This window comes from Podarcis gaigeae, assembly GCF_964106915.1.
Source record: "Podarcis gaigeae genome assembly, chromosome: 5".
In the NCBI taxonomy this organism is placed as follows: domain Eukaryota; kingdom Metazoa; phylum Chordata; class Lepidosauria; order Squamata; family Lacertidae; genus Podarcis; species Podarcis gaigeae.
Genome location: NC_139681.1, coordinates 15,437,270 through 15,464,168, shown reverse-complemented (window position 1 = coordinate 15,464,168; position 26,899 = coordinate 15,437,270). Strand labels below are relative to the sequence as shown.

Below are 26,899 nucleotides of genomic sequence, written 5' to 3'. Positions count from 1 at the left end.
TTTTTGTTAAATATCCGGTGCCGGGCTCCCCCTTCCTTTTCCGGCGGCGACATGGCGAAGGCGCGCGTGGTGCCGAGCGACTTGTTCCCGCTGGTCTTCGCCTTCCTGCAAGAAAACCATTTCGAGGGGGCGGCGCGGGCTTTCGGGAAAGCTGCCGGCGTGGTGAGTGAGGGGGCAACTCGGGGGGGGGGCTGTTGCTATTCTTTGGGGGGGCGGCGCGTGCGCGTGTCTGTGCGCGTGTGGAGGCGACAGGGATGCATGAAATCCCTGGAGAAGGGAGAGGGGTCTCGGGGGTCAGGCCTCTTTCCCCGCCAGCAGTGTGCCATAACCTCCAACATTTATCCGGTGAAAATATGGACGTCCCAAGGGGAAGTCTCCCCAGGTGAGCTGGGGGGGGGACGACGACTCCATATTTGGAGGTCAGGGTTCTGATCCTGAACTGAAGGGGCTGGTTGGGGGCGTGATGGCAGTTGCAAAGGGAAAACAGTTGGAGGGGAGCCTCCTCCCGTGGAGAGGCGACGTGCTGCGCTTGTCTCAAAGCAGCAGATGTTTCTCCTCTCTGCGCACGTGGGGGCTAGGGGACGTTTGAGTTTTTGCAACTTCCGCGTTTCCAAAATGAGGGGCGCGAGACGTTGTCACGTGGCTGGGGAAGCCAAAGGTGTGTTGGGGTTAAATTAATAAAATTTAGTTGGCTTGGTAAGTAGAACGTGTGCAAAATGGCGTAGAGTCGTTAAAAAAAACTGTTGCCAAGTACTTGCGGTTCTATTCCATATTCATATTACTTTTATCATTCACTTGACATTTTCATAAGGTGAAATTAAAATTGTTTTCCTGAAAACAGTTATGTGCTTGGTAGACTTCCCAAGCTAGATGTTGTCCATTCACAAAAGCAATAGCAGATTTGAATCCCGCACAACCAGAAACATACTTTTAAGGCCCCTCATTGAATAAATTCACAGAAATTAAGTTTCACCCCCTAAAATGACATGCCCTAATGTGGGATGGAGGTGATCTGTGGGCTTCTGTGGAAGTTAGATAATTGTTATTTATACATTAAATTTCTATACCACCCTTCATCCGAGTACCACAAAGTTTTACAATGCAATCTTTTAAGGCACCATGTATATGAGGGAGTGGTAAGTAATTAATAAAGGAGGAAGGAAATGTGCTGATGGACTGAGGCAAAGTGCATTTACTTTGAGGGGTTGTTAGGTTTGGGGGTGGGGGTGGGGAGAGTGGATTATTGCGGATGGGCAAAAGCGCCTGAGGAGCCCAAGGTGTTGGCAGCAGGAGGCTCCAGAATTCGCAGCACATGGTACTTGCTTGCAAGGAGGGCAGACTGGTGTCGTCCCCCCCAAAGCATCATAACTTACTGTCAAAAAGGTTCCCCCCCCCCAATATTTCATCACTTTTGCGTTATGTTTGCATTTTAGACAAAACAAGACCCCAATGCCGCTTCTCTCCTGGATGTCTTCAACTACTGGCTGAAGTAAGTAGTGTAGTTTTTCAGAGAGAATCGCTGCCGGTTGGTTCCAAGCAATTTTTCATTGGTTACCTGTTTGTTTGTTTGTTTGTTTGTTTGTTTGTTGGTTTGATGGTTTGATGGTTTGTTTGTTTGTTTGTTTTAATAAAGCTGTTCATTGTCAGTCTCTCTCTCTTTCTCTCTCTCCCTGGATGCCAAACTAGGAATATGAGTGTGGGTAGTTCTGGTGAATCAGACTCAGGACTTGCCTATAAAAAATGCTTCCCAAATTGGAATAACACCAAGTAAATGGGATGGTAATGAAGGAGTATGAATTCTTTGACATCATCAGTGCCTCAAAGGAAGTCCTAACATAGGTCTAGCCTACGTTTGGTTGGTTTCATCGTGTGTTTTTCTAAAGCTGTTCTAACTTGTCTCTGTTGCTCCTAATGCATTGCTAAGCTTAAGCAACCACACAGGCCCTACTATAAAGCAGGAATTAAGGAGAAGGGGCGGAATTGCATATTTGTAGCAATGCCAGTATGCAGATGGAAATTTGCAGACTGGCTGTGGGTGATCCACAAAGCACACATGGTGAGGTAATGCATATTAAAAGTCAATGGGACTACTTAGGAATAAATGTGCACAGATGGATGTTTATGGTAAAATATCATACATGATATGTTTATCAAACGTATTATTTCCCCAAAAAATGTTTGCTACACCAGTTGATTCACTGGTGGCATTAATCTCATAGGACATGCTTTTCAAAAGCACATTATTCTTTGCCGTCTTTATCAGCATGAAGACAGGGGATGAATACATATTTATTTATTTATTGCATTTGTATGCCTCTATCATGGATCATCAGGAGGTCTCCTATTCAGACACTGACCAGATCCAGCTGCTGCACATGTCTTCGGATCCTGTCCTGGGATCAGAGGAGAACCACATGTTCTTCTTTTAAACTGGTTCTGTTGACCTTGGCAAATCTAAATCCAACTGCTGAGGGATGAGAACCACCAAAGAAAATCTAGTGTGTACATCACCTTTCAATATTGGTACAAATATATATGCCCATGCATTCTCTTTATTTGTCATGGGTTGCTTTGTGAGAAAACTTTGTTGTAAAAGTAAGCTAAGTGTACCAATTCACAAGCATTGTGTGGGGTGAGGTTTTCACATTGTCCTTGTGCAAATGGATGTGGTTCTGCACATCCTGTTATTTGTGTGTGCCCTATGCACGTGTTTTTATCACGCAGCAGTGTAGCAGGGAGTGTTCAATTTTAATCATCGTTAGCATGAGGACCAGTTTAAAATACAGTTCCCCCTCCCCCCCCCCAAATGTGCAGTTCCTGTTTGTGCATGCTTGAGAATTCAGGAGTAACACCCACCCATGTGGATATGGAGTTACCACTACAGCGGCTCCTCGGGTTACATATGCTTCAGGTTACAGACTCCGCTAACCCCGAAATATTACCTCGGGTTAAGAACTTTGCTTCAGGATGAGAACTGAAATCGTGCTCCGGCAGCGCAGCAGCAGCAGGAGGTGCCATTAGCTAAAGTGGTGCTTCAGGTTAAGAACAGTTTCAGGTTAAGAACAGACCTCCAGAACGAATTAAGTTCTTAACCTGAGGTCCCACTGTATTTGCAAGGGGAGGGAAGTCTGTTCAGCACTGATGCGGAGACACCCCACCCTGAAATCCAGGGAGTTCTGTGGTGCTCAGAAGGTGGTAACAGGACCTTCCTGGTTATTCTAGATGTTGAACCAAAGCCAAGAATGAAAGGATGCCGTTCTCTCAGACAAAGTAGGTGCATTGTGGTAGCCAACAATGCAGTCCTACCTATGCCTACAAGGAAGTAAACCAAATTCAGTTCAATAGATCTTGCTGGATCCTAAAACGACAATAGTTATACCTCTGCTTCCCATCTTCCTTCAGCCAGGCCTGCATTCCTTTTTGGCAGCTGTTTCTTCTTGCCTATCTTTTCCCCCCACTATATGGAGCTTTTGATTCATTAGTGAAGGAGCTAGGGGAGAGGATTTAAAAACTAAATACCGGTTGTGAGGTTTCCCCACAGACACTTGGCTGGACATTGTCAGAAGTGGGTGTTGGGCTAGACGGGCCATTGGCCTAAGTAATCCAGCAGCCTCTTCTTGTGTTCTTAGGAACAGAAAGCCTAATACTGTTGCCTTTCCACCAGCACCTGGGGTCACAGACGAACCTCACACACAGCTCAGTTACACAGTAGTGACTGTGATGTTTTCTTTTAGGTCGCCTGAAGCCAAAAAAAGACAAGCTGTTCCCAATGGCCCACCAGCGAAGAAGGCAAAGAAAGAATCTTCATCCAGTTCTGACAGCTCCAGTGAAGATGAGAAGCCCCCAGCTAAAAAACTAGGTAAATTAAGCTAGTTTGCTCCAGTATGCAGATAAGTTGCTTCATACTTAGGTGCTGATTTTGCTTCCGTAAGGAGTAGCCGAGTTGCATCACTTGTGTGTGGAAACGCCTTTCTCCTCCCGTTGTTTCTGTCCACATTGGGATACGGGTCACTGGCTCCTTGAACAATCCAGAGCAAATAAGTTATTCAGCGCCCTTGAGTAAAGGCTCCATCGGCCACTATACCGTAATGTTTATCATAAACATAACTCAAAGCAGTTGGAAGTCCATGGCCAAAGAATATAGGTAAGGGGGGCTATAGTATCTTTAAGGAGTCCTACTCAGCAAGTGGGGGGGAATATGGAAATCACGTAAATGCACGTGAAGGTTTTTTTTTGGGGGGGGGGGAGAAAACAAAATCCAACCCAAACTGAGGGGTGTGTTTTACACGACTGATATTAAAACTAACACATGCAGATGTTTGCAAACATAGCTTTGTTTTAGGGTTAAAATAATCTGTTCATAGGGTGGGAAGAAGTGGTGGGGGTTTTTTGTGTTTTGTTTTTTTTGAGGGGGTGCTCTTTGCAATAGCAACTTTTGCTGATTGCTGTCTGCCATTAAGATAAAAAAGATGGGGCTAGATTCCTTTCTAAATAACTCAGTGTTTTCTTTTTCTCCCCACCCCAAATCTAGCAGCCAAGCCTGCTGCTGTAACCAAAGTGCCGGCAAAGGCAGCTCCTGAGAGCAGCAGTGATGATTCCAGCGACTCTTCCGATTCAGAGCAAGAGAAGAAGTCGTCAGCAAAGGTGAGATTCTTGCCCTTGCTCCTCCTCTACGTCTGGAAAAGTCCTAAAGATGCCCTGAAAGCTACAAAACATGGAAACTCATATGGCTCTGTGAGCTGGCCAGCCCTGGTTTTTTTATTATTAGTGTTCTTAATAACAATGACATTCTCGTTTAGGATAGAAAATAATGCAAAGGCGAAAAACGGTTATCATGCCCCTAAGATTTATGCTTGGTCGCTTACAAAGAACTCTCAACCTTTATCCAAAACATTTAAAACATGGTGGCAGATAATTTTGGATATTGGGTGGAAGTAAAGGTCAGGACACGATGTCAGTGGAAATGAGGGTCATTCTGGAAAGGGGTTGCTTTTTAAAAAAGTGCGCTGTAAGAAATGGTTTTTAAAGGAATCAAGGGGAACCAACTGAAGTTGTGAAGCCCTGTTCTCCTCCAGCAAAACTTTACTGTACAGACTATTTCCAAAGGTATTCTAGGGAACCCTGTGATTCCTCCATAAAATCGGTCATGGTGGCAATCTTCTCTGAAAGGCAGTGAGGCCACCATTGTTCATCTTAACCTGCAATGCATAGGGGCAGAAATATGTGCTGTATATTCTAAACTGCCCTCTTGGTTCATATGGAACGGTGGTGGGGTCCAATAGTGGCCAGCGCCCTACATAAAATAAGCATGCACACTAGAACTTTTCCTGGAATTCTCTGCTATGGGTCTCCTGGTTGTTCCAAGTATCTAGGAGTCCCTTGGTGGGTATGGATTTATTGAATCTATAATTCTGAAAGTGCTGGTTTTGAATATACTCTGTACACAATTTGAGGGTGGAATGTTTTATGATATGAACATGGAATAATAGAGGCGTTAAATCAGGGTTTCCCAAAGTTGGGTCTCCAGCAGTTTTTGGACTACAATTCCCATCATCCATGACGACTGGTCCCGCTAGCGAGGGATGATGGGAGTTGTAGTCCAGAAACAGCTGGAGACCCAGCTTTGGTAAACTGTGTTAAATGGTGACCATGGGCTCTTATGAAAGCGTATTGGACTCCATCCTCCAGGCTTCTGACATGTATTTGTAACTTATTCATGAAGTTGCCAGCAAATGTACCATAGTGAGAGCAGAGAAGGGTGGAGCGCTCCTCTGCTATGACACTGGACTGGTAAATTCGCATGCTTTGCTCCCCTGGGAAAACATCGAATGGGTTGATGTTGTGTGAAAAGCAGAATGGGCATTTGAGCATTTAGGCCAAGCAAGGCTGCACTCCAGGATATGCTGTTAAGGCCAACTGTGCTGGTCCTGTGGGCTAACCGAGAGGCGAGGTCCAAGTCCAGTCCGAGGTCGAAGGTGCAACATGGAGGTAGTCCATAAAAGCTGAAGCTGGGAGCAGGGCAGGGAGTCGGGTGAGGTCAGGAGCTCTGGCAGAAAAGCAGGACAAGGTGCAGGCAGGAACTGGTACCAACAATGTTGCTCCCGCAACTTGGGACTGGGGCTGACTAGCTTTTATCTGCCCTGAGGCATAGGGTGGCCCCGATCCTCAGGTGACTCGCCTCTCCTGGCCTGGAGGCGAGCACTCCTCCTGTGGGAACTTAGTTCCCTCCGCCTCTCTGCCCTGAGCCTCTGCAGCTCAGGAGAGGCTGGAGGGTTACCGGACCCAGAGGCAACCTCACCTTCCCCTAACGGGGCTGAGAGTGGAGCACCTGCAGGGAATGGGTCCTCCATCACCTCAGGAGCCAGAGCAGACTTAGCTGGTACCTGCACCTGAGGATCCAGCACAGGTGAGGACCCTTCAGGCTCATGCCCCAACCCTGGCTCAGCTGGTTCTTGAGGCGGGGAATCCTGCGCAGGCTGGGATTCCTCAGGTTCAGCATCCAAGTCCGAATCCCAGGCCATCACACCAACTTTTGCTGAAGACAGGGTTATAGTCAACTAAATATTATGTAAAATATTACTAAAGTACTGTGGCTTGTGGTGTTCACTGATTTTTCTCATTAGAAGGGGACAGGTCTCCCGGTTAAGAAAGCTATCGTGAAAACAAAACCGCAGAAGAAACCCAGCAGTTCTAGTTCAGATTCAAGTAGCTCAGAAGATGAAGCTCCAAAAAAGCAGCAGCCAAAGCCAGAGGGAGCCAAAAAGGGAGCAAAGCCAGCTTCTAAACCAGGTAACTCACCTGCGTTAGTGCAGAAAACCAAAATGCAGTTAACAAGTTCTCACAGGGGAGCTCCGAAAGGATTTTGTGGCTCTTGAGTTCATTGAATACGTGTAAAACCAGAGTTTTGTTCTGTAGACGCAGCTGACTTTTCTCTGTTGCTTCTAAGTTTGGATCGTTTCACAGACGATAAATACATAGGGCTGTCTTTGAAATGGCTTAGGAGTTCCACCTGGTCCAAGGGAGAGCTGCAAGATTAACTGGGAGGGTGAATCAATCATGTTATGCCAGGATCATACCAACTCAGCTGCCCCAGCTCCCATTGTGTTTCTGGGCCCAATCCAGAGTGCTAGTTTTAACCTTTAGAGCCCTTAATGGCTTGGAATCGGGATACCTGAAATACCACGTTCTGTGTCACACATACTTGCCGAAACAGTGAGATCTTCACAGGCCCTGCCAGGTGATGGGCGAATATTGGGAACAGTGCCTGCTAAGTGGTGGCACCATAGTTGCGGAATGCCTTGCCCACAGAGGCTTGTCTAGCCCCGACTTTATGGTAATTTTTGCATCAGGCGAAGACTTAACTCATTTTGGTTATCTCGGGCTTTTTAAAAAATCTCATTTTAACAAAGAGCTTGTGTTCCGAACCAGGGTTTATGTGCTGTGTGTTTTTGAGACTGGCTTTTATTTTCTCTGCTGGAAATGTTTCTGCTGCACCTGTTCTAGGTTACTGTGTTGTTGTAGAAAAGTAAAAGTTTTTTAAAAAGCCATTCAAATCCAAAACACTGAAAACAGGGATAAAACCTGGACAATATGAATTTCCTTTTCTAGACCTCAGGCCTGATGCAATACTGAAGACCCTCCCTCCTTTATGATAGCTCAGTTGGTAGAGAATTAGACTCTTAATCTCAGGGTCATGGGTTTCAGCAAAAGATTTCTGCATTGCAGGGAGTTGGACTACATGATTCCTATTGTCCCTCCCATGTATCTGATTCTATGAATATATAATTCTTAACGTGCTCAAAACAACAGTGGGGTTTTTTAACGGCATGATACCAACTCGTTAAGCCAAGTACAAAGAAATATGAATCCTCTTTAAAGTAAACTAAACTAATCTTGCTGAAAACAATAGAAAATGATGTTTACTGTTTTGGATCGTTAACCGTATCATACCGTACAGGCCAGCAAATTGAACTTGGGAAAGGGGCGGTAAAAATTATTGTAGCGCTATGCATATGCAATAGCTGGATTCGCGCTTTCTAATTTCCTCTGTGCATCAAATATTGTTTGCTTTCGCAATCAGCAGCAAAAGTCACTAAGGTGACGCCCAAAATTAAAATTACCAATGGCAAAGCGGAAAGTAGCAGTGGCGGCAGCAGCAGCAGCAGCAGTGAGGATTCTGATGCAGAAAAGGGTCCACCTGCGAAGGTAAGCAATAGATCTTTGTATGGTGGCTAGAATTGCTAAGGCTTGTCTTTCCTGTATTTATTTCTTGTTTGGAGGGAACTCAGTTACACAAAAGCATGGGAACTAGGCAAGCATACTTGGGGTGGAGCCTTCAGATGAGTTCTGCGGCCTACTTACACTCAGAGCACTCAAGACTTCATATGCTATTTTCACGATCCTCTACTCAAGTCTGTCTTAGACTTGTGGCGCACATGTCCGCTCCAAAATTCAACTTAGAAACTCAGACAGGCTTATTCTCAGATTAAGCGTGCAAAGGATTGCAGATGTAATCTTCTAGCTGTTCCCTGTGAACATGGAGAAAGTCAAAAATTTCTCTTGACTTTTATATTTTCTCCTTGCGCCCCAGAATTTCTCAGCTGATACTGTGCCTCTACTGTATTTGTATTGTGACTCCCCCAAAAATATTTTTTTTGAATAAATTTTATTAGGATTTATAAAAAGAAATCCAAAGCTTAACATCAAATGCCTCTTTTTAATCCAAAACTAAAACATTGATTTAAATGCAATAAAAAGATAGGGGGGAAAGAGAGAAGAAGGAAAACAGGGAAAGTAGAAAGAGAAAGGAAGAAGAAGAAGAAGAAAATAGTTCAGATGTGGCTGCCCTTATTTTTATACATTCCTCAATGCTTGCTCTGTTCTATATCATAATTCCCGTAGATAGGAGTGTTGCAGTAGACCATAGCTTTGACTTTCAAAAATGGGGTTTTGATGAAGTTCCTCACAGAAGGCTTTTAAGAGAACCTAGTTGAGATGTGGCAAAAAGATAGATCCTTTTTATAGGTAACTGTTTAAAAATAGGAAACAAGAAGTAGGAATGATTGATTGACCATTCCAGGGAAGTGATTGGAAGAGCCCTCTGCCCCGCCCCAGTTTTCTATATTATTTAAATTGGTGCTGTTTAGCAAACCATGCGAGCAACAAGGTAGCAATGTTTTCAGATTACACCAAATTATTACGTTTTTGTATACGCTGGAAGCCGCCCAGAGTGGATGGGGCAACCCAGTCATATGGGCAGGGTAGAAATAATAAAATAATTGTTTCTGGTGCTGCTGTTATTGCTGAAGGAATCTCAAGCAGAGTTTGATGGGCTCCAAAAGCATCAAAACTGAAAACAGGATGACAGTTGAGAGACTGCAAAGTAACGTACTCTGGGACAAAAATAACTAACTTCTGATACTGATTGATTAGCTGCGTCTATCCAGGGACATTCTCATGCTCTATTGGCCAGTTAAAGAGTAATGAGTAAGTTCACTGAGAGATGAGAGAGATTCAGTATTCCATTCGCAGCAGAAAAGGCAAGTTCCATGTTGGGAAATGGACTGAAAATCACAGGGCAAGCTTCCTAAATTAATATAGAAATCAGATGCAGTCAAATTTAGATTACTATGGCAAGACCTTTTTTTTTTTAAGTTATGGATATAAAGGGCAGCCAGTGGTCCAGTTCTGTATGTTTTCAATAGGAATGACCTGCTGAGGTCAGTGAGGCTTCCTTCCAAGTAACTGGAGGACAGTAACCTCAAACTTGTCATTTGTAGTGCTTATTCCTTTTTGCATGAGAACTAAGGCTGCAACTCTTAAGCACAGTCCTTGCTATAATCAAAATGATTGCTCCGTATGGTGGGAAAGGAACCGTTTCACAGGGTTATCTCCTCATCTGCAACATGGAAAATGGTCTATTATGCATTAATATAGTTCAGGAAGTATTTCTGGTGTGATTCAGTAATGCTAGCCTGGTGTAAATAGTAAGCAGGTGATGCTGTTAAGGAGAACATACTTGTAGAAGCAGCTGGAGCGCTTCAAAGCTTGTGGCAGCTTAAAAGTATTAGTGGTAAGATAATGCCACATTATTCTGCCTCTTGCATTGCTGCGTCATTTTACATTGCTTACGAAGAAAGAGAGAAAACGAATGAGCTGGTTTTCATTTTCCATCCTCTTTTGACTCCTGGTATGTAGTCCGGTCCTCCTAGACAGCTACTTTATTCATCTGACAAACTAGACTCTAGCCCCACAAAACTCATGAAACAATACGTTTGTTGGTCTTTAAAGAATCCGTATGACTTCTTCCTGCAAGAGTCTTTAACTATCCCTCTGGAATAAATTATCTTTTAATAGCCTTTCATGTCTCCGGCTTGTATTTGAGTTGTGTGCCTGGTAGGGTAGCAAATGATTATCTTTGGATTGTAATTGCTCTTCAAACTTCACCCTTAATGAATGGGCAACGGTGGGTCATTTTCTCCCCTGTAATAAGAGCGAGCCAAAGAAAACTCCGCAGTCCAAACCTGAAGGTGCTCGTCTACCCACAAAGAAGGAAAGCAGCAGCAGCAGCAGTAGTGATGACTCTTCTGACAGTTCAGCAAGTGGGAAGCCAGTGTCAAAGCCCAAGGCAGGTGAGTTGCTGGCAGATGCTTAAAATCCATCCTGAGGCTCCAGTTGATTCCAGAGCAGCGCCACAAGATTATTAAATGGGACGGGGCATTTTGACCAGGTTATTATGCCAATGCTAACATACCCATCAGGGAGAGAGGACCCTGGTAACAGAATAGCATTTCCAGGGAAGTTTACGCTCCTTGTGTTCTTTTGAAGACCTTTCTCAATAGTTTTTGTAATTTTAAATCATGTGTAATTTTAAATCACCCAGGGAGTGCACCATGTTTTGTGAGTGCTGTGTCGCTGTTGGTGTTTTGACTTAATGGCTTTATATCTCATTTCGTATTTTATAATTCTTTTTTGGGGGGAATAAATATTATTAGGATTTCTAAAGAGAAATATAAAGCTTAATATCAAATATCCCCTAAATATTGATCTAAAACATTGATCTAAATACAGTAAGAACATAGAAAAAGAGTGAAAAAGAAAAGCAGGAAAAATTATTAGTGTCCATGCCGGGTCGGTCAACCTTTGCTACTGTGTCCTTTCTTTTAGCAGATCAAGATGATCAGCAAAAACTGTGAGGTTTTTAGCGGGGGCAATTAGAATAGGATCTATTGTTTGATTATTGATGTAAACCCCCAAAATGTATTTTCTACAGTTTTTACCTCTATCTTCAGTATATTTTATTTTATTTTATTGCTATGGCTAGTGGCTAATGCAAATAAAGATTCTTCATCTCTTCTCTAGAAAGAGAAATAAGGAAGTAATAGACAAGAGATTTTAAAAAACAGAGAAAGAATAAAGTCCCGAAATTTATTATTTTTCGTGCTTGTTTATTGTAAAGTGCCCAATCTGTGCCTTCCTGGAATCTGCGTTAGATGTAACATGTAACATATGGGGTTTACTAGTCTGGAGATGGGGTGAATTATAGCCCCAGCCCTCTTTCCTTCCCCAGAGTTTGCCTGAAGCTTGGGCTTCCTTTTGGCCTTGCGCTTGCTGTACACAAACCACAACTGTCCCCTGCCTGCTGTCTCTTAAAAGCTTGAGTAGAACATAGGCTTGCTTTCCCACCTGACAGAGCCAGAGGAAACACATGTCCTTCAAGCTCAGCTAGAGGGACGATGAGGAGACATGCGGCTTTCGCTGTAGCAGCTAGTGGAAGGTCCAAGACTTCCATAGGCTGTGTGTTGAAGCAGAGCAGTTGCAAATCTTTGTAAAAGAGGAAGAGGAGAGGCATGTGGGCCTAAGGTAAAGGCCCCTGACCATTAGGTCCAGTCGTGACCGACTCTGGGGTTGCAGCGCTTATCTTGCTTTATTGGCTGAGGGAGCCGGAGTACAGCTTCCGGGTCATGTGGCCAGCATGACTAAGCCGCTTCTGGCGAACCAGAGCAGCGCATGGAAACGCCGTTTACCTTCCCGCCGGAGTGGTACCTATTTATCTACTTGCACGTTGACGTGCTTTTGAACTGCTAGGTGGGCAGGAGCAGGAACTGAGCAACGGGAGCTCACCCCGTCGCGGGGATTCGAGCCGCCAACCTTCTGATCAGCAAGCCCTAGGCTCTGTGGCTAAACCCACAGTGCCACCCGCGGGCCTAGTCTGTGCCTAATAGGCACTGAGGCAGACCAAATGCCTGTCCCTTCTCCAGCTCTGAGCTGTTGGCAGACAGGCTTGTTTTCCGCCCCAACTCCAAGCTTAGAGCTAGAGAGTGGAGCAGGATATCCCCCTCCCCCCCCCCAAAAAAACCACAACTTTATGCTGTGTTTCAGAGACATAGAACAAGGTTAGAGACAAGACCCTGCCACTTGGGTCTGAGAGAACTACCAGCAAAATCGGCCATAAATGGTTGACTTCTTGCAGTATCACTTTGAGAAGCATATGCTCCACAGATCCTCTTGGCTAGATTATTTAAGACACACACACACACACACACACACACACACACACACACAGTTTAATGTTACTAGCTTCATATTTGTCTCTCGTGTTTTGGTTGTTGGCAGATCTCTTTCCACCAGATTCTCTTTTGTCCCTTCTTCGCAGGCCAGTACAGCGCTGTGCCACCTCCTTCGTCCATAGAGTCAAGGAAGGGCAAAGCACAATCTCTGCCTGTAAAGACTTCTAAGAAAAAGGTGGAAAACCATGATGAAAAGGAGCAGGTGCCCAAGAAGAAAACAGCAAGTATGTATTTGTGGAGAGGAATTAAACATTAAGGTGACGGCGTCCATATCTGATGGAGGGGACTCGAGAAACAGTCCTTGTTTTGTTGCATTTTGGGCAGGGAGTTTATGCGCATGTGTAAAATAGGCTCTCTGTTGGATATTGCCTAATGACTTGTTGGAACTTCTAGAAAACCAAGGAAGCTTCCAAGGTTGGCCTTGGTTCTGTATATTCCAGAATTCCTGGCTTTTCTAGCTGGCAAAAGGCTTTGTTACCAGCAAAGAGATACGCCTCTACCAGTTGAACAAAGCCTTTCTCTGTCATGAAACATGTAAGCTTACAAGTTCCCGCAATCACTGGCTGGACGCACATTAACAAACACCTTTTGCACATCAGTTTAAAGTGCCTTGTTTGCTAGGTGCCTTTTTTGATAGCCTGAGATCAGGATGCTACTAAGTACCCCAACTCCAGAAACCTTTGTAGTTAAAGGGACTGTTCTGATTTGTGCTGGGCTGGCTGCTTTTAAAAAGTCTTCTTGTACCTACATCTGGGTATGAACGTTTGTTAGACTGGAATTGTTTGGGGCCCCTTGAAGAGAAAGTTCAGTGAAAGCAGACTGTTTTCCTTTGTAGCTAAAGGACCTGCGGCTAAGCCATCGCCTGCCCCTAAATCTGCTGCTGTTTCCAACCAAAAAGAAGAGACTAGTTCAGACAGTGACTCAGGTGAGTACCACAAACAAGCAAGTTCTCTGGATTCTTTATCACTGTGTCTTTTACTGAGGAAATGTTTGGATTTACATACTATGGAGGCAGTGAGTGAGACAGAAGTACCTTCTGTTTCAGGCTACCTGCCGGTTGCTTTTGATGTATACAACTGGTGCAGAATTACTTTGCACAGGGGATATCTCACACATGGGCAAATGTAATCGCTTGATGAAGAATCGTGCTTAGGAGGGGATTGGGGGATACTCTTGGACGTTTTATGACCAGAGGCTTGAGGCAGAATAGCAGAATGAATGGGCCTTCTCTGTAGTAACTCCCCGTTTGTGGAATGCCGTCCCCAGGGAGGTTCGCTTGGCGTCTTCATTATATATATTTTAGGTGCCAGGCAAATACGTTCCTCTTCAACCATGCCTTTAGTTGATTAATATTCTACAGCCTTTTAAATGTATGTGGGAAGAGAGGGGTTACTGTTTTGCTGTTTGGTTTTACCTATTTACTTGTTTTTATCCTGTATTTTATTCTGTGTACCATCCTGAGATCTTACGATGAAGGGTGGTATATAAATCTTAATACATAAATAAAGTCGTACCTTGGATCTCAAATACCTTGGCTCCTGAACAAATCGGCTCCTGAACGACTGAAACCCGGAAGTGAGTGTTCTGGTTTTTGAACGATTTTCAGAAGCCAAACACCCAGGGCAGCTTCCAATTGGCTGCAGGACGCTCTTGCAGCCACTTGGAAGTTGCGCCTTGGATTTCAAGAACCAAGGCACGAATGTAAATAAAATACCTGACATTAATGATGCTGATTTATTAGTTACACCCCGTCCATCTGACTGGGTCACCCCAGCTACTTGGGGCAGCTTCCAACAGAATATTTAAAAACCCCATAATGAAACATCAGACATTAAAAATAATCATGCCCCATAAGTCTTGCAAGCTGCTCTTGTATATTCCTGAGGCTGGACTGTTGGTGGAAAGTTACAGTTCCATCACCAAAGTTCACTTTTGTATACTCTTGCAACAGAGAGCGATATCGTATGCCTCCCTGTTAGAGGCTTCATATACTGCTGGTAGGATGCGGGTGGCGCTGTGGTCTAAACCACTGAGCCTCTTGGGCTTATCGATCAGGAGGTCGGCGGTTCGAATCCATGCAACGGGGTGAGCTCCTATTGTTCTGTCCCAGCTCCTGCCAGCCTAGCAGTTCAGAAGCACGCCAGTGCAAGTAGATAAATAGGTCCTGCTGCAGCTGGAAGGCAAAGGGCGTTTCTGTGTGCTCTGGTTTCCGTTACGGTGTTCCCTTGCACCAGAAGCGGTTTAGTCATGCTGGCCACATGACCCAGAAAGCTGTCTCTGGACAAACGTCGGCTCCCTTGGCCTGAAAGCGAGCTGAGTGCCGCAACCCCATAGTCAACCTTTGTCTGGACTTAACTGTCCAGGGGTCCTGGTGGAGTAGGATAGGTTGTTTGTTTAGCCTCCATTGATTCAGTGGGTGTTTTTTTTGACTTGTACCACTCCTGAGGTCAGCGTAATAATTTATCAACGTTGGGCTGTAAGGGAGCAGAGGGTTTGGTGTATGTCCACTCCTTGCCTATCATACTCTAGCCTCTACCCAGTGTTAGGCTTCCTGCTGGACATTGTTACATCAGCATAGCTGTGATGTTGCACCACTTGATCTCCACTGACAGAGGCCTATCTTGAGAGATGCTGGCACAACTGGGCTTTTGCAACACTTTGAAAACCCCACCTGGCATATCTCGAGCACAGGACTGTAAAGCTATCATTAGCACTTCTGTTGGTTTTCGTTTAAAGCACGCACCTCGCTTGGAATCTCTGCGGTGCGAGGTTAAAATGTGCTGGGACTTAAAACCACTGTCTTGTTTGGATTTTGTGCATAGATAGTAGCTCTGAAGAAGACAAGAAGCTTCCTGCCAAATCGTCTGCAACAAAGGTTGCTGCTAAACCCGCTCCGTCAAAGGCAGCGACCAGCTCTTCTGATAGCTCAGGTACATGAGGTTACAAGCAAACAAGCTCCATGTTGATCATTACTGCTCCAATATTACAAAAACTTCAAGATCTGGCCATATGTGTTCCTCACCATTTCTAAAACAAGTAAAAGCCACAATGCTGCAAGTACTTTGCTTGATGTTCTTCTACCACTCCTTGTGCCCTTTAGGCTTTCATTGTGGGCCTGCCGATGAGCTTTAGGATATAAATCAGGGCTGGGTCCACAGCAGTGTCCAAGGGCTGCATGTGATCCTTGAGGCTTTTTTGGGCGGCCCTCAGCAACATTTTACGTCCCCACTTCCCCAGCCCTCACACTGCCTTCCCAAATCCCAAATTTTGGGCATCTCCCCACCCCATGCGGCAAGGCAGTGTGTGACCTGCAGGTTCTCTTGCAGCTCACAAGAGACTGTCTTGATGTAGATGTTCCATAGAAAAGATAACCTTCCACCGTTTAAGTAGCCATTGTTTTTATAAGGACTTACAGTCACTTAACCGAGCCTATTCCCTATGTTTATTTATGCTCCAGTTAGCCCCAGAAGAGGTCCCTGTCTGTTTAAAAACCGGCAAGTATCCTTGCTTCGTTTAAATTGTCTCAGTTGATCAATGAGTAAATATTCCAATCACTGCACATGAAATGTGTACACATAGATATCTCGTGTGCCAATCTGTCTGATAATTAGTATGGGCAGGGACCCTATAATTAATCTCACACCCTCCTAAGTCAGCTTTCCTAACAAAATCCTTCCCCCTCCTACTCTTCCTTGAATAGTGAAAACACTGGTATTTGGATTCGTCCTGTGGGTGTACAACTCGCTCCATCTGATACTGAACTGTGAAAATAGTGTTTGCAGAACCTGCAGTGCTTTTGTCGTTGAACTTTCTCCTTTAAAATTTGCAATGCCCTTCCCTAGATTCTGACAGCTCTGAGGATGAAACTCCTGCAAATGCTGCAGTTAAACCAGCTGCAAAGGCGGCAAAGAAGATTCCTGTGATGGTTGGAAAGAAGGCGGATGCTGGCTCTGGGGATAAGAGAGTTGCTCCCCCAAAAACTGGTGCAAAGAGTCCCAAGTCAGGGTCCAAACCTAGCCTCTCTGCCTCCCAAGCAAGCAGTTCTTCAGACTCCAGCAGCAGCTCAAGTAGTGAAGAGGAGCAGAGCAAGCCTGCCCAGAAGTCTGCTAAGAAGTCGCAGGCCAAACCCGTTCAGAAGCCGGCTAGCAAATTGGCCAGCAGCAAGAGCACAGCGGCTTCGAAGCAAGCGGAGTCCGAAAGCAGCAGCAGCTCTTCCGACAGCTCCAGCGACGACGAGCCCAAAGCGGCAGGGGAGGGGCTAAAGAATAAAGCCAAGAAAAACAGCAAGCCGTCGAAGAAAAAGGCATCGAAAGCTTCATCTGCGCCTGCAGGCAAAACGCCGTCTTCCAAGACTCTTACATCTGAAGCAGCTAGCGATGGGGAGAGCAGCAGTTCTGATGATGATGACGACGACGATGGGGCTGTCAATGGAGGTACGTTACTGCTGGCCAGGAAGGAAGTAGAGAATTCTGAATATGAAAGAAAGTTAATAATGCATGCAGGGTGGATTTGATTTAAATCACGATTTAAATCACTAGTCAGTAAGGCTTGATTTAAATCATGTTTTTTTGCAGAAAGACTCATTTTTTGCTGTGCTGGCATAATCTTAATGTTTACAACCAAAGGAAGGTTTCATTTTTGGAATAATAAATTTTCAGAGTGCTTTTTACAGTTATATCAAAAATTACTGATTTGGTTATACTATTCAAAATACATAGATAATTATGAAATTATTGTGAGGTTTAATAAGTTAACTATGTTTGGACAACTTTTCTGCTGTACTTTATTGGAAGGGGGAAAAACCAATAATTTCCTTAATAACAATTTAAACAATTTATTTAACTAAAACAGTAACATTATAGCATATGTATCCATGTTTGTTAACCGATGTGGTTAAACAATAAAAAAAACCCTTAGACTATGGTTTAGCACACATGAAAAACTTAAATCCTTATTTCCTGATAAATAGCCTTTGGACTATAATGTAACTTAAACAGGAAACTATCTTTAGACAGATTTTTCCTCCAAAAGCATTTTATTTCAAAAATCCAATTTAAATTTTTAAAAATTCCAAATTTAAATTAGAAAAAAATTGATTTTATTTTTTAAAAAAATAAATAAATGATTTTTATCCACCCTGACCGCATACATGAATGCCGTATGTGCAATCTTTCCCCAGTAACTGCAGTGCATCTTCTGTTCAGCAGGCAGTCAAAAAGAATATGGGTCATTAAAGTAGCACTGGATGTGGGTTGCAACAAAACATTTCTTACTTTTACTCCCACCCCACCCCACCTGACTGCTTATTCTATGAACTGTTCTCTTATATTGAGTAAGATAAGGGTGATCGGAAGGTCGGCAGTTCGAATCCCCTCAACGGGGTGAGCTCCCGTTGCTCAGTCCCTGCTCCTGCCCACCTAGCAGTTCAAAAGCACGTCAAAGTGCAAGTAGATAAATAGGTACCGTTCCGGCGGGAAGGTAAACGGCGTTTCCATGCACTGCTCTGGTTCGTCAGAAGCGGCTTAGTCATGCTGGCCACATGATGTGGAAGCTGTCTGTGGACAAACGCCGGCTCCCTTGGCCTATAAAGCAAGATGAGCGCGCAACCCTAGTGTCGTCCGCAACTGGACCTACATTTACCTTTTACCTTTATGATTGTGTTGAAACACGGCAGGCCAATCCAATAAGAAACGAAAAAGGGAAGACAGCCAGGAGCAGGAGACACCAAATGCGGGGAAGAACAAGAAACCCAAAACGCCACACACGTTCCCCAAGATGAAGCGGGTAAGAATCATGGAGCTGTAGAGTCGGGAGGGACCCCGAGGGTCATCTAGTCCAACCCCCTGCTATGCAGGAATCTCAGCTAAAGCATTCCTAGCAGATGGCCACCCAACCTTTGCTTAAAAACCTCCAAGGAAGGAGAGGCCTACAACCTCCTGAGGGAGACTGTTCCACCGTCGAACAGCTCTTACTGTCAGAAAGTTCTTCCTGGTGTTTATTCGGAATCTCCTTTCTTGTACCTCGAAGCCATTGGTTCGAGTCCTGCCCTCCAGAGTGGGAGAAAACAAGCTTGTTCCCTCCTCCATGTGGCAGCCCTTGAGATATTTGAAGATGGCCACTTTATCTCTTCTCAGTCTCCTGAAGAAGACTGAGAGGATCTCGGGAGAAGAGGTGGAATTGCTTTCTTGACAAGAGCTGCAAAAAGCTTTCATCTCTGTTGGTTGCCTCCTTTTACCCTGAGAAACCTTATTGAGGTGCTCTAAATTTGCCAGGAGCAGCCTGGCATCTGTGGTTCTAGTCCAGGGGTTGGCAAAGTTTTTGTGGCTTGGGCCAGTTCACGGTCCAGCAGATGCCGTGGTGGGCCGGACCGGAGTGCACACGCACGCATGCGCAAACGCTATTTCCGGCGCGGGGGAAGGTGGCCGGCGTCGCAGAAGTTGGTCCCTGCTCTGCTCCGCACTGGTTTAGTGCGGCACACAGGAGCTGACCGAGTGTGCGGCGGGCGTCCATGGGCCGGTTAAACGACCCCCATGGGCCTCTTGTGGCCCATGGGCCTTAGATTGCTGACCCCTGTTCTAGTCACTGGGGCATCATGAAGCATTTCTGTCCCCGGAAGATTCTTAACTTTACAGTTTGGGTGCATACGGCCATAAATCCAATGTAATATGGGACTCATTGCTTTAAATTAGCACGACAGCTACTGCAGGAAAATACCAAAATACCAATTTTCTTTCGACAGCAGTCCAGTCCTTTCCGCAGAGTAAAAGCAGAAGAGATTGAGGTGGATGCACGAGTCGCAAACAATTCATTTGATGCCAAGGTAAGAGGAAGAGTTGCATTCCTCCAGACTGTACTTCGTTCAAAACTGGAAATTTTTGCACAGTCTAGGACCTGTTTGCTTTAGGGAGCATTGCCTCTTCAGTAACTACTCGGTGTTCTTTTGCTGACTGGTGGTCACTGACTCGCTATCTCTTCCAGAGAGGAGCTGCGGGTGACTGGGGCGAAAAGGCCAACGAAGTCCTGAAATTTACGAAAGGGAAATCCTTCCGACACGAGAAGACAAAGAAGAAAAGGGGAAGTTACTGTGGCGGCGCGATTTCCACGCAGATAAACTCCATCAAATTTGAAAGCGACTAAACTTCAGTTGCCGCTGCAGAATGCAAGGCCTGAGCATGTGAAAAGATGCGAAGTGTAGTGGGATATCTCTTCCACAAAGCATCAACTCTTGTATTGGTAACATTGGAAGATGGTTGCTCTTTTGCATAATGACAAAACTTAGCCGTGTCTGTGACTGTCTCTTGAGGACTTCCCAGAGTTTCTTAATTAAGTACAAACTTATTTTTAGATGACACAAGTTCAGTTCTAGCAGACCTCATGAAGCAATATGTATGTTGTTCTTGTTTTGCTAAACACCCTTTTTTAATCTTCCAACAAATCTAACATTAAGGATGTACCGAAAGCGACATGCATCTCTATTGCTCCGCTCCTTGGTAGGGAATCTGGTCTTGCCTGCTGTCAAAAGGGTGATCCCACCTTCGCAATCTTGCCTATCATTTTCCCCCTCTTCATTTGGGGCATTCATAAAACATTTCCATAATCTCTAAGAGCTGGGCAACTTGGTTAAATCCAGGTAAATCTCCCTTTTCCTATAAATGGATTGGCTAGAACTACTTGAAAATCACTGAGTTAATTTTTTGGGCCATTGTTTTTGTAGATGAGGCAACAAAAATGTCTGCCTGTTTCCTTTCGGTTTCTCCAAAAGCCAGGAAAATACCCAAGGGTTGAAAAAGCTCCAGAGTGCAGGGCCGCTCATTGTTATCTACGTTTTGGCAATCGTGTAATACCTTCAAGGGGACGTGGGAGTTCTTGCATGGTGGCTCTGCCAACTAATATGTCGCTCGCAATGGCCGTTCTTATTTGGATAGTGTGCAGTTGGGCCTGTTGAAGCCTTTTGTCCATCTGCTTTGTTTTGCTTTTGGGGAATGTGATGACTTTTTATTTCCCAGAGATGGCCAGGTCCAGTTAAGGCTCTTACGTGAGAAGCTTGCAACCTCAGGCATGTTAATCCTTGCTGATGTGCTTCAATGTGGCCAGAGAAGCCACAATGCCTCTTTTAGGGCGCAGCCTAGACGCCTGACCTAGAACCCAGCTGCTAAAAGAAACCGGACCTGTTCAAGAAGTACCATCTGATAATGGAAAGATGGGAGAAGTGGTTGTTGGGAGCTCTCACCCCACCCCACCCCACCCCCAAAGAGAAAACCTTCAACCATGTGTTTCCTCCACTTGGAGCATAAAAGTAATAAAACCCAGCAGATTAACTGCGTGGGAAGCTGGCTGTCAAGAGAGAGCATTTTAGATGTTTCCCTGTTGTGGATATCGCTGTACTTCAGAATCCGTCCACAGTAAATGCTATGCCAGCAATGTCTGCGGGTTAAAGACAAAACAGCCAAGGTTATAATGTGTCTTAATGCCCCAAGCGGCTATTCTTTTCACAGCCTTGGCCTCTTGCCTTTTGATGTCTTCAGATTCCATTGGCATGGTACAAGAAACTGGCAAGACTCAACTCCTTAATGGTGTTGGGACGGTTGGATATTTTATTTGAATAGACAAACATTTAGTATAATAAAAATGTTTTTAAAATGTCGATAAGGGTTGTTGTTGTTGTTTAATCCAGACCTAAGGGTGTTTGAATTGAGGTGGACAGAAATTGCTTTATTAAGTCCCTAATGCATTGTCATTTAACAGGGCAGCTTTTCAGCCCCAGTTGGGAATGGTAGAGCTGTGCTCATTCCATATATACAAAGAGTTGTCTGATGGGGTGGGCAAGGTAGGGTGAGAGGCCCTGATTTGTCAAGAGGCAGTTCTGGGTGACTAATTGCTTCTGCCTAACACGAGTGGCACTGTGGGTTAAACCACAGAGCCTAGGACTTGCAGATCAGAAGGTTGGTGGTTCAAATCCCCGCGACAGGGTGAGCTCCCGTTGCTCAGTCCCTGCTCCTGCCAACCTAGCAGTTCGAAAGCACGCCAATGAAAGTAGATAAATAGGTACCACTCTGGTGGGAAGGTAAACGGCGTGTCTGTGCGCTGCTCTGGTTCGCCAGAAGCGGCTTAGTCATGCTGGCCACATGACCCGGAAGCTGCACGCCAGCACCCTCAGCCAATAAATCGAGATGAGCGCCACAACCCCTTAGTCGGCCACGACTGGACCTAATGGTCAGGGCTCCCTTTACCTTTAGTAAGGTCTAGGAGTTCTCCTGGATCTGTCAAGGTGGCAGCTGGCACACAGCCTTATATCCGGCTCTGACTGATTTGGGAACTCCACGCTGTGCTGGGCAAGGAAGTATCTTTCACCACTCTCAGACGCACCATTGTTCTGTCCAGATTTCATGAAAAGGGGTGTTTGTCTGGCCGCGGTAAGAGATCTTTCCTGCCCAGGAGAGCACGCAGCTTCTGCGTTTTGTGCCAGCTCCCACCTAGGCAGCCAGGAGCAGGGTAAGATCTGGAACAATCCTCAGATAGCCTTAAAAGCCACCCTGATCTTTAAAGCAGAGGGTGAGGCACAGGGGACCAGAAGATCTCCATCTACCCTACAGTGCCTTCTCCCACCACCCTGCTGCAGTTAGGTTTTTAAAACCTCCCAGAACCAGTAAGTGTTCTTCTCCAACCAAAAATACAGCATAGGCACAAGCTTGTTTTGTTGTTGGGGTTCCCTGCCACTCACCCTTCTCCCGCATCTTGAAAATGCCAGCAACTGGTTTCCAAACCAAGCATTTTCCAAAGTCTAATTGCCCTGTGTCTGTAATTAATTGCAGGAGTATATTGACTCTTTCCACTGTCTGGCTCACACCCCACTCACTTTTGGAATGTGGCTTGCAACAAGAGAGTGAGAGTGACTCTTGACCCAAATAAAATGTCCAGCACCCACTTTTAAAGAACAACCTATCTCGCGGTTAATTGGGTCTTTCCCCCCCGCCCCAATACAAATCGTAACTGGAGTGCTAACTAGTTTTATTAGCTCTCATCTAGCCAAAATTAAGGACATCTGCTGCCCTAGCTGACACAGATGAAAGGGGAAAGTAGAACATTAAAAGTAGAACATTAAAAAAAGAACATGGAACACTTTCTTCATATGGCTGGTTTCCAGTGCAACAGCACCCGGACTACGAAATGGAAAGTTGTGGGAACTTCATGCCAAAGGAATTGCAGTCGTCTTAACGCTAGTTGAAGCCTGCTGATGTCTGCATTGTATCCGCTATAAAGCCATCCGTCTATTTCCTACCCAACACATGTGATCCAGGATCAGGCCCATGTAGCGTGTCAATTACATAGGTGCAAAAGGAGTGACTTGAAGGGTGCTAGTTAAATGTTAGGCCATCTAGTATCCTCCAGCAAATGTTTAGTTGTGAACGGCTCCTTGAGCAAGATGGCTCACTTTGAGCCCGTTTATTTTCTGATATCCTTCATTAGTCTGCCCAATCCTTTATTTTTTAAGTCATCTCTGTTAATGGCCAGTACCATAACTAGAGGCGGGCACATCTCCTGCCCAGATACAGATGGGCTTATAGGTGCAATTGAGACTTGGGGGGGAGTGTGTGTGCATAGTATCAGTTTAAAGTTGCAGGTTCTCTGAGCACCGGAAAGACTGCCTTTATTACTGGACGCAGCGCTTCCCAAATCTCCAATGTCCTGGAGCCATGTGGCAAACTCAAAAGTCAGCCGATCTTAGGCAGCATCTGACAGGCAACTGCACATGTTCACTAAGGAGCAGGTTGGATTGGATTCAGAGGGATTTGGTTCTGCGGAAATGTGAATAGCCTCATTCTGCAGCCCTAAGTATTTCCCGTTCTGCTACTATCCAAAAAAGTCATGGGCATCAGAGCATCTGAATTACGTTTGCTACTCACCTACAGTTTATTCCTATTCATTTTCCCCTTCCGTGCTTTTATGATGTTTGTTTGGGATTTGCATTATTTAGATGAGATACTTATTTTATAATGCTCCTGCTACCAAATCTTCAACCTGAATATCTTGGGAGTCAGTAAAACCTGGCACACCAGAGAGCAGCAAACCAACAGGCCAGAAAGGAGTTGGTTTTTTGAGAGGGGCTGCAGCATCAACCTACCACATGTCCAAAGTGGGCATAACTAGAAGTCTAGTGCATTGCAATTGCTAAAACAGGCAGAAAAACTATTGGGTGGTCTGCCCGTTTTCAAGCAGTCCATGTGGCCGTGGGCTGTTTGGAAACAGCTGGTCTGCACTTCGGCTGGAAGTGGCTTTCATTAAGTTCAGATAGGGCTCTCTCTCAGCCCTACCTGGAAATGGCAGGACTTGAACCTGGGATTTGCTGCGTGCAAAGCATGACCTGCCACTGAGTCCTTCCTCTATTTTACGGTAACCACTCATAAGAAAAATGACAACTCACGCTTGGTTCCAAGAGGGACTTAGAGCGGATCAGTCTGCTAGGGTTAGGAACCTAGGATTCTGGAATAAAAGAAGCACCTTGCTATGTAAGAGTAGGAAAACAAAAATTCTGGCTGGTAAATACACCATTACTCTCCTTAATTATTATTTTTTAAAAATCATTGTGTTGTCATGACGGCAGCCAAATTTGAGCTGCATCTTTGTGTGGGGCGTCGCCAAGGGCTAAGTGTGCTCTGTCCCCAGTATCAAATCAGGTTCCCAAGGCTGTTAGGCAACAGGCAACCCAAATTAAAGGGGAATGAACCTGTTCCTAGCGTGCAGCTTTAGTTACAGGCATACAATGCAGTTTTAATAGGGTGGGACACCGGAGGAGAAGAATGGAATCATTGTTGACAAGAGAGTATCACACACATGCGTCAGTCAGGGTGGAGTGTGCACCAGTTTGCTCTTCCACTCAGCCATGGCTTTCCATTCAGGTCACTCTCCCATCTGGCTTTCCATTTCGCAGCCACTGCACACGACAGTCCCCCATTGGCCTGGTTTGGTGGGCTTCTTCAGAATTGTTTTTCTTCTTCCGACAAAATTTTGGGGTTTCTCCAGATCTACTGCTACCTCATGCAGGGGTGGGGCCATTTGAACACCAGAAACCATTAAGGAAGATTGTTTATTTTGCTGCTTGACGTTGCCCCAATATTGTGCCTCACTCAGCCTACTATTAATAACACTGTCTGAAGGCAAATCTAAAAACATAGTATAAACACCGACAAATGAGAAACACTTGCCTGTGAGCGCTCCAATGGAGAACAGCCTTTACTAAAGGTGTCATGGGCTTTGAAGACACTTGAACTCAGGATGCAAGGGAGAAACATGCTAAGAGGAAGGCACGCTTGGCAAACCCACACCGTGATCAACTCCCGCCCAGAAACCAATGTCCCCACTGTGGAAGGACGTGTGGATCCAGAATTGGCCTCCACAGTCACGGACTCGTTGTTAAAGCCGTGTTTATGGAAGACAATCTTACTCTGCTATGAGTGATCGTCAAAGAAAAAGATGATTAATAATAAATAATAATGTTCAATGGCAGCTTAGCCTCACAGAGTGGTTGCAATCCATAGCTTGTTTTTAGAGTCTGCTAGCCTGGTTTCAGTAACTCGTAATAATATGTTTTTAATAATAATAAATAATAAATTACAGTTAATAAGTTATGGATTGCAACAGCCCTGTGAGAGGCTATGCCACTGAGCAGTAGTAGGTGTGGGATTGTTAATAATAATAATAATTTATTTTTATGCTGACCACCCGACTAGGTTGCCCCAGCCATTCTGGGCAGCCTCTAACAATTAAAACATTAAGCACAGTAAAACATCAAACATTAAAAACGTCCCTCTGGGCTGTCCCTTCCAACCCTATAATTCTATGCTTCTATGAATAAAAGGAGGCAGGGAGAGAAGGGTTTCAGTCCTTTGCCCAGTGCCACTCTGCAAGCAGCAGAGAAGGTGCCAGGTGTTTTTTCCCCAACCTGCAGGAGGGCATCCACTTTGATGCTGACCCCAAATGTGAAACTTACTGGAGCAGCAGAAGTCAGTCCGCCCGCCCGCCCGCCCGCCCGCCCTCCTCGTAAAATTGAAACTGGGTGTTGTGGCAAATTGGTACCTTGGTTGCCACAGTTGATGAGAGGGAAACAGAGGCCGCCCCCTTCTCCCTTTGGCGAGGCTTTTCCTTCCGTGAATTTGGCAACAGGCAGCGAAAGATGCGGCTGAGCTTTGATGGCGTGGGTTTCGAAGAAGGTGCTCCAGCTTCTTCCTCGCAATGAGAAACAGGTGCCTGCCCATCTTGTGTAGGCTGAATGGCAGCTTGCTGGCATGTCTGTTCCTGTCTAGTTGCACCTGCCGAGCAGCTGCCTCTCCTTAAAAGAAAAAAAAGAGAGAGAGAGAGAGAGAGAGAGAGAGAGAGAAGAGAGTTGGTGGTGAAACGAGACAGGCACACACCAGACGGCTGGCTGGCTGGCTGGCTGGCTGGCTGGCTGGCTTGCTGGCTTGCTTGCTTGCTTGCTTGCTTGCTTGCTTGCTTGCAGCATCCCCATGTTGCCTTTTGGGTCAGATTGCGCGGGCGGTGCCTTTTCAAACCGCTCTTCCTTCGCGTGCACTGGGGCGCGCGCCGGAGGTGCGGGGTCTCTGCGATGTAACATTTACCTCCCAGCTCTCCTGCAAGGAGCTACAGGTGGCCCGCGGTTCCCCCATTTTATCCTCGCAGCAGCTCTGCCGGTTGGTTAACGGGCAAGCACCCAGCGAGATGCGCGGGGATGCTAACCTTGCTCTCCCCCAGGCCCGACAGTCCAACACCTTCAGCCGCTATTACGCCACCCTGGGCCACCGGTGCCTTAGCTTCCATCTCCTCCTCCTAGAAATTGAACCAACCAGCCGACCCCAGGACTTACTGGCTTAAAAAAATGTGGGGGGCTGGAGAAATCCCACCACGTTCTTCTGTTAGACGGCGAGGGTCCAACCACGCGCGGAGCTGTGCGTCTTGCGCACGCCTTGGAGACTGGAGAGGTACCCAAAGCGGTGCAATTTTACGCGCTTACCCAGAAGCAAACGCCGCGGGACCCTGTCCCGCCAATTCCCTCAGAGGGCCGCAGAGGAGCCAACTCTTAGGGGCCAAGGTCCAAGCCGCTCAATAAAATATTCGAGGGGGCTGGGCCTCCCCGAAATTGATGGGTATTGCCATTCAAAAATAATGTGTGCGTCCGGGTCTTGCGATCCATTATGTAGGGCAGGGCGTACCCGGACACCCCCCCAATATGTTATTCAATTGGCACTCCTGGAGAGGGCCCTCTCCCCCATGCTGGGCCAGAGGGACCCCATCCTGGCTTCTGGGCTTAGGCGGAGAGCAGGCAGGGACGCCTCGGA

General features: G+C 45.7%; 1 protein-coding gene across 3 annotated transcripts; it reads left to right on the top strand.

The window, feature by feature from the left end:
• Window positions 1-7: 7 nt before the first annotated feature.
• Window positions 8-21,218, top strand: NOLC1 (nucleolar and coiled-body phosphoprotein 1). 3 transcript variants are annotated; one of them, XM_083738342.1, is made up of 14 exons: window positions 8-162; window positions 1,434-1,489; window positions 3,735-3,859; window positions 4,535-4,644; window positions 6,624-6,789; window positions 8,081-8,205; window positions 10,493-10,631; window positions 12,656-12,793; window positions 13,405-13,494; window positions 15,392-15,499; window positions 16,412-17,002; window positions 18,244-18,353; window positions 19,309-19,389; window positions 19,548-21,218. In XM_083738342.1, the coding sequence occupies exons 1-14, from the start codon at window positions 52-54 to the stop codon at window positions 19,704-19,706; spliced, it is 2,109 nt and encodes a 702-aa protein (XP_083594468.1). In that variant the 5' UTR covers window positions 8-51; the 3' UTR covers window positions 19,707-21,218. The 3 variants fall into 3 exon arrangements, with proteins under 3 accessions (XP_083594468.1, XP_083594469.1, XP_083594467.1); XM_083738343.1 differs by having other exon boundaries at window positions 4,532-4,644; window positions 8,084-8,205; XM_083738341.1 differs by having other exon boundaries at window positions 4,532-4,644.
• The last annotated feature ends 5,681 nt before the right edge of the window (window positions 21,219-26,899 follow it).

Coding starts and splice junctions, on each gene's coding strand:
- NOLC1 (XM_083738341.1), top strand. CDS start 52: ATGGCGAAGGCGCGCGTGGTGCCGAGCGACTTGTTCCCGCTGGTCTTC. Junction 163..1,433: donor TCGGGAAAGCTGCCGGCGTG/GTGAGTGAGGGG, acceptor TTTGCATTTTAG/ACAAAACAAGACCCCAATGC. Junction 18,354..19,308: donor CGTTCCCCAAGATGAAGCGG/GTAAGAATCATG, acceptor TTCTTTCGACAG/CAGTCCAGTCCTTTCCGCAG.